Source organism: Pipistrellus hanaki (assembly GCF_964339955.1).
Source record: "Pipistrellus hanaki genome assembly, chromosome: 8".
Lineage (NCBI taxonomy): Eukaryota > Metazoa > Chordata > Mammalia > Chiroptera > Vespertilionidae > Pipistrellus > Pipistrellus hanaki.
The window spans coordinates 68,019,936-68,032,023 of record NC_140510.1 but is presented as its reverse complement, the minus strand read 5'-3'; the positions used below and the strand labels follow the sequence as shown (position 1 = coordinate 68,032,023).

The following is a 12,088-nucleotide window of genomic DNA, read 5'->3' as shown; positions in this document are numbered from 1 at the left end:
TGTTTCTGGCACTAAGTACACAATAAACACATAGCAGGTGCTTGACAGAAGGAGGGAAAGCTAAATGGAGCACCAAATTGAAGAGTCTAGTTGTTTATGTCTTTTTTTTCTTTCTTTCTTTCTTTCATTTCAGCCCAGTCCAGCTACAGTGATGGTCACCTCACCTGGTCCAAGTTCTGCAAGGTACCTGCAGAGGAAGGAAAAGGGGAAGGGGAAGGAGAAGAAGGGAAGGGGAAGGGGAAAGGAAAGGGGAGGGGGGCAGCATTTAGTCTTTCTAACAGTGCTCCTTTTCTCTGGCTGGAAACTGTGGATAGTCCTTTACACGTACTTAATCTGGAAAGAAAAGAATGCTTTAAGATTGAGAAAATACATTATAAACAACCAATTGGATGTTGATGTTTGCGATTTGGGCTATGTTTTTTTAATGTTGCCTTTGGGATCTTGTATATACCTTTTTACATACTCGTCTAAATATTTCCTTCAGGTAACAATCCTAAAAGACTGTTAGGCATAGAGTTAAAGGATTACTTAAATCTTTCAATGCTCGTGGCCAAAGAGCCTCATGGAACATCTGTCTGAATTACAGTCCTGACCAGAAATGAGAGCTCATCTCTCCCTGTTTCCTGGCCAGCATCGGTTTAATCGTTTTTATTGATTTAATCATTTTAATGGGTAGATCTGACGGGTGAGATGTAATGGCACTCCTCTGTGAGACTCTATGTCGTAATCTGGATTTTCTGGGTAAGGTTGTTTTAAAAAGAAACTCTATAAAGTGTTGTCTCACTTCAAGAAATTCTTCCACTGGAAAAAAGGGCCTTGAGTGATTCCATCAGCCTCACTGCGGGAGTAATTACTGTGCTGTGTTTGTTATGCTAACAGGAACACTTACCTGGTAAACCGTTCACCTTTTGGACTTGGCTTGAAGCGATATTAGATCTCATTAAGAAACACATCCTTCCCCTTTGGATCGATGGGTGAGTTCCAGTTGATACTTCGCATATGAGTTCGCCAGGTGTTTATGTTTATGCTGTTGGTTTCCTTTTTCTTTTCTTCTTAAACGTCTTGAAGGCTGTGGAGGGGAAAATCGCTGCCATGTCTTCCATCCCTCACAGAATACTGAGATTCACTTTACTCTGTATAGGACTGCTTCAGACGCAATTGAGTTATTCTCAAAGCGAATTTAGGTCTGCTTTTTGTCAATTCATTCACGGAGAATGCAAATGCAACGATGTCTGCCCTTGGTCAGATCATGCAACCTATTGCTCCCTTCCCAGGTGTGTCATGGGCTTTGTGAGCAAAGAGAAGGAGCGCCTCCTGCTCAAGGACAAGTTGCCAGGGACCTTCCTGCTGCGGTTCAGCGAGAGCCACCTGGGCGGGATCACCTTCACCTGGGTGGACCACGCGGAGAGCGGTGCGTGCTCGGGGGCGCCCCCCGCAGGGACTGTGGGCTTGGGTCACTGGTGTTCCGTTTGCAGAAGTGCCTGGGGTGTTGCTCTGTAACCCGGGCAGCCAAGGGGTCCTGGCTGCCCATCGCCACTTGAGCCACTTCAGCAGCGACGGGGTTGAATCATATGCCTGTCGATTCCAATCCTGCCTGCAGCGTGTGGGAGCAGCAGGTCAGCCACCAAAATCTGCTCTGTCACCCCCCCCCCCAATCAGCCAGCTGCTCATATTGAGAGAAGGACACGGATCACGTGGGGAAGCAGGCATTACAGGCGTGGGAAAGCAGGCACAGGATAACCATCACACAGGTGTGGGGGTTGGGGGGTCACAGAGGGCGGTGCCTCCAGGCACCCCGGGACCAGATTACAGGCAATAGGGGCTGGAGTTTGTAAAGAGCAGGTGCCTCCTTACTAGACTGTTTTGGCCACGAGGTTGTCAGTCTTCCCAAAATGACAGGCAGTTCTCAGAATGTTGTGGAGTGACTCGAGTAAAAACAACCACTGGAGTCCAGACCAAATTAAAATTTAGAGAGCCTTTAATGCCGGCTGGCTGACTGCTCTCCTTTCTCCTCACCAGAGCCCAGAGAACAGCCCCGACCCTTTGTGTCCAACCGTATTTAAACCCATTCACTACATCCTTTTTTTGCAGAGCAAACAATTTAAAACAAAGCAGTCTTAAGTAACGTCAGCATGTAATTTACAGGGTCCCGGCGCCTGGTGGAATAAGTAACTGCATCCTGTTATCAGGAAAATTGACAGTGATCTATCTTGTAAGGTTTACTGGCATCCTATTCTCAAAAAATATAAATAAATAAATAAATAATTTTTTTAAAAAAATTGACAATAATTTATCCTGTAAGGCTATTTTGTTAGTTGCAGCTGGGATTTATGGCCAAGTCGACTAGGAGGAAGCATGCTCAAAAATTCCCACTCTCTAACATAGGGGTGTCGAACTCAATCAGAGAAGGGGCCAAAATCTAAAATCCAGCCTAAATAGCGGGCCGAATGGTTTACTGAACAGTCATAAACTGACAATGTCATAAACTGACAGTGGAGTGCAGTGATGACAGCGCGGTGCGGGCCACATTGCAAGGCCTGGCGGGCTGGATTTGGCCCGTGGGCCTTGTGTTTGACACATGTGCTCTAACAAGAAGGAGGAGGGACGGCATTCTGATGTCAGCTCCCCTGGCCCAGGGCGTACAACTCCCACTGGGTTAGGATGTGCTTTCTCTACTCAGAGCAGAGCCATCCTGGTCCACAGAGCCGATTAACATTCCTTACAATTATAACCAGTTCTCAATGTTCTGTGTCTGCCCTGACAACGCTGCTTGTCAGGGGGGGTTGAACATTCGAGGTACAGTCGTCCCAGATCACAGGGACGTGACTTCCCCCCAGCCCGGGCGGTGTCCTCGCCCCTCGCTCATGGGGCAATCTGTCCTGTTCGACAGCAGAGGGCGCTGGCACTGGGTTAGGATGTGAAGACAACGTGGGCAGGAGGCATGGCCACAGAGGATGCCCGCGGAAACCTGACCGTCTGGCTCTCTGTCTCCCCAGGGGAAGTGAGGTTCCACTCTGTGGAGCCCTACAATAAGGGCCGGCTCTCGGCGCTGCCCTTCGCCGACATCCTTCGAGACTACAAGGTTATTATGGCCGAAAACGTCCCTGAAAACCCCCTGAAGTACCTCTATCCCGACATCCCCAAGGACAAAGCCTTCGGGAAACACTACAGCTCCCAGCCCTGCGAAGGTCAGGTTCTTTCTGTTTGCTTTCTTCTCTTTATGTTTTGGGAAACAGCCTCACAATGGGTTGAAGGAAACGAAGTTCCTCTTTGGGTATAAGATCGAAGGAATATGTGGCGGTCAAAGCCTTAGTGAGGCAGTGGCGTGTCAGCAGTTCCCGGAAAGGGACTGCCTGCTGGCCGATCCGTGGCTGTGGCCAGACCTCGCCCTGGCTGTGGCCATGGGGACCTCTCCAGCCACTTGCAGAGTTTGGGTTTCTTCTTCCTTCTCCGGACCCACAGCCTTCACTTCTGTGACTGGGGGAGAGACAAACAAAGAGGAGGTGATTAGAAAGCCATTACAAGTCCAGCAAGTCTGTTTTTTTTTTAAAGAAAAAAAAAAAAAAAAAAAAAAAAAGCACCCAGGACTAATTAGCTTCATATACTATATACTAGAGGCCTGGTGCATGATATTCATGCTCTGGGGGAGGAGGGGTGTCCCTCAGCCCGGCCTGTGCCCTCTTGCAGTCCAGGACCCCTCGTGGGATGTCCACCACCTGCTGGCTTAGGCCCAATCCCTGCCTGCAGCAGAGGCAAGAGAGGCTCCTGCCACTGCACTTGCCAGCTGTGAGCCCGACTTCTGGCCGAGCAGCGGTTCCCCTGTGGGAGCGCACTGACCACCAGGGGGCAGCCCCTGTGTTGAGCATCTTCCCTCTGATGGTCAGTACGTGTCATAGCAACCAGTTGTTCTGCCATTCGGTTGATTTGCATATTAGCCTTTATTATATAGGATATATTTTTTACTTATAATTATGATTGGAGTCAGTTTATTTATTTTTTTCATATATTTTTATTGATTTCAGAGAGGAAGGGAGAGGGAGAGAGAGATGGATACATCAACGATGAGAGAGAATCATTGATCGGCTGCCGCCTGCACGCCCCCTACTGGGGATTGAGCCCACAACCGAGGCATGTGCCCTGACAGGGAATCGCACCATGACCTCCTGGTTCATAGGTTGATGCTCAACCACTGAGCCACACCAGCCAGGCTGATTCCCAATTTTTCTCATGCACATCAGAAACATTAATATGTAAAGTTAGATTGGACCTGCCAAAAGATGTGTTCTTCTTTTCTTGTACGTTTTCTGCACATCTACGATACTCAACTAAAAACTTTCATGGATGAATAAGCTTTTGTATCATCTCTCTATTTTCAGCATTACTCATATCTTTCTAGGCTTTTTTCTAATTTCATCAATGTCGGTAATGTGTTTCCCAACACTTTCTTTTCCAGTTTCACGACCAACAGAAAAGGGGGACAAAGGTTATGTTCCTTCTGTTTTTATCCCCATCTCCACAATGTAAGTAATCTTAGTCGCATGTAAAAAGTTTATTATCGAACGCATCAAAAAAAAGAAGCCCTTCTGTAGGAAACTTAAGGGTGGAGAGAATACACATACTACCCAAGAATGTGTTTTAGTGCTCCCGCTCCATTTTCCTGAATACATAGAGCTAGTCTTCAAGGCACACCACCGTCTGCCCTGACTGTGGGGTAGGCCATGCTATCCACAGCCGGCTGAATGCTGGGAGGTCAGGTGATAAATGAGCATCTCAGTGTCACAACCAGACCAAGCCCTAGAAATGAGTTCCTGACACAGTAAGCTGCACGGGCTGTGACTGCTTCACCCTCTCCGCTGTTTTCCTTGCTGTTTCTTTAAGCCGGAGCGACTCCACCGAGCCACAGTCTCCGTCAGACCTTCTTCCGATGTCCCCCAGCGTGTACGCGGTGCTGAGAGAAAACCTGAGTCCCTCGACGATCGAAACGGCAGTAGGTTCCCTCCCTTGTCTAGGCCCTTCTCCGTGGTCTAGGGCCGTGGTCAGCAAACTTCGGCTCGCGAAAATAAAATTAAAAAAAAAAAAAAACAAGGAAAAAAACCCTGCGGCTCACGAGCCACATGTGGCTCTTTGGCCCCTTGAGTGTGGCTCTTCCACAAAATACCACGGCCTGGGCGAGTCTATGTTGAAGAAGTGGCGTTAGAAGAAGTTTAAGTTTAAAAAATTTGGCTCTCAAAAGAAATTTCAATTGTTGTCCCTGTTGATAGCTGGCTCTGTTGACTAATGAGTTTGCCGACCACTGGTCCAGGGCATTCGTAACCAGGGAGCAAAGAGGGGTGTGAAGCCAGGGCCGTGAGAAAACAGACTCATCGGCATAGCACAAGGACGTGTGTGTGGGCATGTGCTGCTGACCTCACCGTGTGAAAAGCAGGCATCCTCACTAACCTGAACGGTTTTCAATTCCTCCCATCTCAAGCCAGCACAGGGCAGCATATGCCTGAACCCCCCCCAAATGCGTTTCGTCCCTAAGTCCACGGTTGGCCATGCCCATCCCCACCTCTCTCCCCACTTGAGCAGACCACATATTAGTCAATAGCTATAAGCTTACTTCAATATTTACGTTAGCGGTCCAAGCACCACTCGTTTCCACTTTTCTCGGTGAACTGTTGCTTGCCTTGTTCGTCCTGGGAGCCTCTGCCAGAGGCATATGAAGAACAACAGCAGCAGTGTCACACTGCTCTTCTGAGAGCTGTCATGATTGTGAATACAGTAATGAGAGTTAGGGTGCATTCTATTTGTTCTTATGCCCCAATGCCGTTGAGCAGTTCAAACCCCCAACTTGCACAACGATGGACAAACGTCAGAATAATACACTCTTGGAGGGACTCTGAGGCCCAAGAAATTTCTATCTGACTATAAATCTAGTGGTTTTTAGTCCTTTTCCTGAAAACTTCCAGGGATGGAAAATCCATACTCTCCTTCGAAGGCCATTCTGTTGTTAGTTGTCCTTAACTCATTTTGTTATGAGAGAACATTTGCTACATTTTGCACCCATTTCTTCTTACTCTTCCTGTGGTGAATAGGACTTCTTAAAACAGTTTTCATCTACACAAAGATATCTTCTGAACCTTAGTAGTTCATGGGTACAATGATTATGGAGCCATCAGTAGCCGTGGGTGTTTACATAAGAAATGGTGATTTCTTTGCCAAGCAGTAGTTTCTTCAAAAACCCTTTCATTTTTCAATTGTAGATGAAGTCGCCCTATTCTGCTGAATAACAGGACCCACCCCTGACACTCAAAGGAAAGAAGCAAAGGAAAACTGAAAGACTGACCTTTGCCAGCGATCCCATCTTCTTTCTTCAGCCTTGTATATGCCCAGTGGCTTTGTCTGTGCTCGCTGGCACCCCTACACCAAAGCTTCAGATAAACATGCAAGATAAGAGACTTTTAAAAACCAAGTGTCACTATGATATTAACCAAAGACTCCTGGGTTCGCCTTTGTGTCATCTCTGACTTTGTTTCTCCTGTGTTACTTATGATTTTGGCTCTGGAAGGTTCCAGATTAAGATTTCAGAAGAGGGGGCCCGATACAGGGTGGCCAGAGAGGATGGGACTTTGGGTGGTGGGCATATGGCACAGCATCCAGATCTTGTAACATACAAACCCACACCTGAAACCTATATGATCAGGTTGACCAACATCACCCCAATAAATGTAATTTTAAAAATGATTTTTTAAAAAGATTTCAGAAAAGGTCAAGAATAGCAAGGCCTCACTGCATTACTCAAAAGCCAGCAGGAGCGCCTGAGGGAACAGTCACCTAAGCCCACGGCCCAACTGCTCGCAGGGAAGAGTCGTACCCTGGACCCAGCCTGGCAGGAATAATGGGGCAGCAACAGTTGGGTACCCAGGGGTGAGCTATGAAGCCTCTTCACTGTTGTGTCCACAGGGTCCCAACTTCGGGGTTCACAGCTGCTGGGGTCCCTGCCAGGGATTCCTCTGTTGGGGGAAAGCCCCAGAAGTCTAAATTCGGGGTTGATTCCGGAGAACTGACACGTAGCCTTCTTCAAATCCATAAGAGCTTTGTTAGGAGAACTTGCAGGGCAGGGCAGCTGCTGGCCGTGCTGGCGGGGCAGGAAAAACCCTTCCCCTCCCAGGACAGGGTTTCTTCATAGGGGGTTTGTGGTAAAGCCACAGGGTGGGTAGTCACTGAGATTACAAAAAGAAGGGTGCCCTCCTATGTTAACACATAACACCACGCAGTGATCACATGCTAGACATTCGCTAACCTTCCTGGAACGAGCATGGCGTTCGACTTTGGGTGGCATTCCGGCATTCTGGGTAGCCAGCCAAGCCTGAGGCCACAGAGTTAAGAATCCAACATTTCCCAGACGCCTTTGCTGCTGGGGCCATATTGCATGGCAGTGACTTCCCGTAAACCTCGAGGAGTGGGGACCAGAGTCACCAGGCATATGGGCACTGATGTTCTGGACCAGACTGGATGCCTAGCGATGCCAGTGCCCAGCTCTTGCTCTGAGTAAGAGTGTGGGATCGCCGGTACCTGGACCTGGGCAGGCCTCCGTGCCACGGCATCTGCATGGCTTCTTGCAGGAAAAGCCCGAGGCTGCTGTCAGAAATGCCAGTCCCTCTGAGGACTCCTCTCTAACCTCCACCCATTTCCTGACCCCCAGGCAAGCAAACGGGGAGAGGCCGATGTCAAATGAAAAAATGATTTAAAAAAAAAATAAAGATTTAACATAACCTACCTTCCTAACAGGAGATTTCGCCTCATCAGTCTCCTCCAGACCTCGGAATATTTTTTTCTGCCAGCTCGGAGCAAACAAGCAGCATCTAATGAAACACAAGGCAGGTGTTCAAAATATTAGTCATGTTTTCACATTCCCCTCACCCACCCCACACCAATCACCGGTGTCCACTCTGCTAACCCCTTTTCAAATGCTTTGTAATGTAGAGAATGTTCTTCACATTATGGTCCCAGTGCTGGACCCTAATTCTTAACAGATCTTTCCGAAGTCATTTTTAAATATATTTTATTGATTTTTGTACAGAGAGAAAGGGAGAGAGATAGAGAGTTAGAAACATCAGTGAGAGAGAGTCATCGATCAGCTGCCTCTTGCACACCCCCTACTGGGGATGTGCCCGCAACCAAGGTACATGCCCTTGACCGGAATCGAACCCGGGGCCCTTCAGTCCCCAAGCCGACGCTCTATCCATTGAGCCAAACTGGTCCTGGCCCGAAGTCATTTTTAAAACTCTTTCTTATGCTTCCGCTCATCTCTCATCTCTTCTCCCCAACAATTGTTGCTTAGCTTCCACAATTGTGCTGAGTGTGGGTGCCTTTGTCTGAGGAAAGACCGCTGCCAGTGAACTTCCTCAGAATCTTGAGGGAGCAAGGAAAGTCCCCAAAAAACATTAATGTACCCAAGGGGGTTTTCTTCACCTCACATGGCTCAGAACGCCCATGCACGCCCCCCGGTAGAAGGAGCAGAATTAGGGGGCGAGCTGTCCTAGTACAGTGCTCGCAGCAGGTGACTGTGGCCTAGACTTCACCAACTGGCCTCTGTGGGCACACTCCAATTTCTGACATAGACTACAGTCTTCTATCTACTGACCATGAGCACTGACAGACTGATGATTGCATCTTTAGAAGTCTGGCTCACGGAAGCATAATTTAGACAGTAAAATGCACAGCCACCCTGTTCGACATAGAGCATTTCAACCCGAGGCCTCCCAAAGAGGACTCCGTGGGGATAGGGTGAGAAGGACACGCTCTGCAACACCTCCCCGTAAACACAACAAACAACTCCGCGTGGCTTACAGTGTAGGCAGAGCGCGCCATTGCAGGTAACTGGATCCTTTCAGTCGCTGCTTAAAATCTTCAAACGGCTCGTGACGCTCTGGCTTAGCAGGGCTTGCCTAGAGAGTATGAGCTGAGTTCCGCAGGGTCGTGAATTTGGATGGCAATCGTTAAGAGTTTATTTCTACCAACTTTTTGCTGAAACGGAATCTCTTTTAGATAGATACAAAGCCCACAAACCATAACCTACACCATGTGTTCATCACAGTTGTTACGTTTATCTTAAAATATTGCTTATGCTAACTACGGTTTTGAAGTTGCATTAATCAGACCCATTGCTAGATCTTACGTAGTACCAATAATACAATATAAAAGGCTACTGTGCAAAGTGTCCCCTCAGGAGTCTGACTGGGAGACTGGGAGTTTGATTGTTCATTACGATGTGCGCTGACCTCCGTGGGGCGGTGCAGAATGGAGGAAGGCCCCGGACGGCAGTCAGAAGGTCCCCATCAGCCCTGATCGCTTGGCCAGGCCCAGGGGCCTTACCCATGCACGAATTTTGTGCACTGGGCCTCTAGAATTACTATATTACATGATTGGTGTTACTAATTTGATATCCTTATTTCAGTGTTTTGGTTTCCTTTTGAATCTTATATGTTTTATTTGACTAAAAACATTATTCCTTGAAGGAATTCATAGGTTTCATTAGCCTGCCAGAGGGGTTCCTGGCAAGAAAAACAATTAAGGTTCCCAGTTCTGGAACATAATTCTTAAAGATCTTTCAAAAGTCATTTTTTAGTCTCTTTTTATGCTTCAACTCATCTCTCATCTCATCTCTCATGACTTCTCCCCAACAATGGCTTCTCAGCCTCCAAATCAGGCACAGGAGACTGAGTGAACTACTTTCAGTTTATTTGGCAGTCATGCTTCTCTCACCTCCCTCTGCTCTATCCTCTCCAGTCTCCAGCCCCATCTCATCTACTGGATTAGGCTTGTCCATCCTTTAGGCTCTGAAAGGCCTTCCTTTCAAACACACACACACACACACACACACACACACATAGCTCAGGTCATGTCATGCCTGCTTCACATTCTCTAGCTCCCAGCTCGGTTTCTATTACCTTTGTTGTAAATGTATATCATCTGCCTCCTTCCTTAGACTCTCTGCAAGCTCTGTATGTCCATGGACTGAGAAGGCTTTGTTCATAGGTATTCCCCTAGACCTGTGGTCGGCAAACTGCGGCTCAAGAGCCATATGTGACTCTTTGGACCCTTGAGTGTGGCTCTTCCACAAAATACCACGGCCTGGGCAAGTCTATTTTGAAGAAGTGGCGTTAGAAGAAGTTTAAGTTTAAAAATATTGGCTCTCAAAAGAAATTTCAATCGTTGTCCTGTTGATATCTGGCTCTGTTGACTAATGAGATTGCCGACCACTGCCCTAGACACTAGTACAGTCTGCTCTCCAACAATGATTTGGCGTCTGTACACATAGAGCAGCGTTTTTCAACCGCTGTTCCGCGGCACACTAGTGTGCCGCGAGATGTTGCCTGGTGTGCCGTAGGTGCAGACAAGACAAGAATTTTATAATTTTTCACTATTTTGTTTACTTAATATTTCATAATAAAGTAATTATAAAATACTTTGTGTTTATTTGATTCCTATTCAAGAGAATTACTTTATATATAGTCAATATAGGCACAGAGTTAAATTTTTTAACATTTTCTAATGGTGGTGTGCCTCGTGATTTTTTTCATGAAACAAGTGTGCCTTTGCCCAAAAAAGGTTGAAAAACACTGACATAGAGGATGGTAAAAGAATTCCTTCCTTTCCTTTACTTCTTGGTCTGCCTGCAAGAATACGCTAGAATTCCATTCATAATGCCTTCAAACTCTAAAATCATGGGACAGTTCCCAATATTAGACTCCAAACTGAATAACCAAAACATGCTTGCTATTGCTCAACCAACATAGGGATTCCCTTCTATGTCACCCCACTCTTCACCCCCAACTCTGTGGCAGTGCTCTGGAATGACACTGTTTGATTATCTCACCCTAACGTTCCTTCTATTTAGGTAGCTCATGGGTGCCAGGCATCCCAGACATCTGCCCACGCAAGAGTTCCTGAAACTCCCCCCAACCCCTCTCATCAAACTCAGAGCCTTCTCCTCCTGCCCCAGTAAAATGCTCCCCCACACTGTCTTACATAAGGTTTCACAGTCACCCACTTAGATGTCTCACTGGCTGCCTCTGAGGAAAGAATCTTAGAGGAGGCCTAGACAGGGTGGGGACGGGGAGAGATTAAGGGTGAGGGAGAATGCCGCTCTCATGCCAACCCTTTAGGGGAGCCCTGGCTGGCATAGCTCCGTGGTTAGAGCATGAGCCGCACACCCACGGGTCTAGAGGTCAATACTCAGTCAAGGGCATGCAATTGGGTTGCAGCTTTGATCCCCATTTGTGAGAGGCCACCAACCCATGTGAGGTTGATCTCTCTTTCTCTCTCTCTCTCTCTCTCTCTCTCTCTCTCTCTCTCTCTCATCTTCCTCTCTCTAAAAGCAATCAAAAGGAAGAAAGGAGGCAGAGCAGATCACACAGGGCTCTCAGGGAACACTGAAGGCCTGCCATTGCACGAGTGCCACAGGGAGGAGTGGTGTCCTGGCCTGTTTCTCCATTAGATCGAGGTCAGGTCTTCCCTGGTTTTAAACAGGTAGCAAGCTTTCTGCAGAGGGAGCCCTCCCCCAGCTCCTGCACCAGGGGTTCCGGCCCTCCCTTCCCTGTGCAGTTCCCCCGGGCCAGGCAGGCAGAGGGGCGGCTTGGTTTAAGGCTCTGCGGTTGCCTTCTTGAAATTCTTCATACAGTTTGAGAAAGGGGCCTCCCATTTTCATTTGCACTGGAACTTCTCTACGCCCTCTCCTGGGGAAGTGTGGGGCCTGGCTCTCACTCCAGGCTGGATGCTGGGTCCAGTGTGGTGGGTCCCCATCACCCTGGAGGTCCTCCGTTGGCCCCTAGGACACTCTAAGGAGGCAGAGCCCTTTAAGAGTGGGTGCGCAGCGCCCCAAGACATGAGGTCCCTATCTCCCGGAACACTGGAGAGCCACGCAGGCTGCAGGCAGAGTCCACACTGCCCCCCTGGCCTGCCACGCCCTCCCAGTCCCGGCCCAGTGGCTGTTATCCTCCTCTCGGCCTAATCCCATGAGACCTGAGACCCAGGAGAGAGGGAAGCACTCTGTGGGTCCAGCGAAAGGACAGCCTGAGACAGCCAGTCCAGCCCCCTTCAT

General features: G+C 48.2%; 1 protein-coding gene across 2 annotated transcripts in view; it reads left to right on the top strand.

Moving 5' to 3' along the window:
* STAT4 (signal transducer and activator of transcription 4) overlaps window positions 1-7,736 on the top strand; it is a 70,722-nt gene extending 62,986 nt beyond the window's left edge. Inside the window, exons 17-23 of one of the 2 annotated variants that reach the window (XM_084892126.1) lie at window positions 134-183; window positions 880-974; window positions 1,275-1,411; window positions 2,997-3,188; window positions 4,454-4,520; window positions 4,879-4,987; window positions 6,246-7,736. In XM_084892126.1, the coding sequence (XP_084748252.1) occupies window positions 134-183; window positions 880-974; window positions 1,275-1,411; window positions 2,997-3,188; window positions 4,454-4,520; window positions 4,879-4,987; window positions 6,246-6,272 (677 nt within the window). In that variant the 3' untranslated portion in view covers window positions 6,273-7,736. The remainder of the gene's footprint in view (window positions 1-133; window positions 184-879; window positions 975-1,274; window positions 1,412-2,996; window positions 3,189-4,453; window positions 4,521-4,878; window positions 4,988-6,245) is intronic. The other variant, XM_084892125.1, reaches the window with a different exon arrangement.
* The last annotated feature ends 4,352 nt before the right edge of the window (window positions 7,737-12,088 follow it).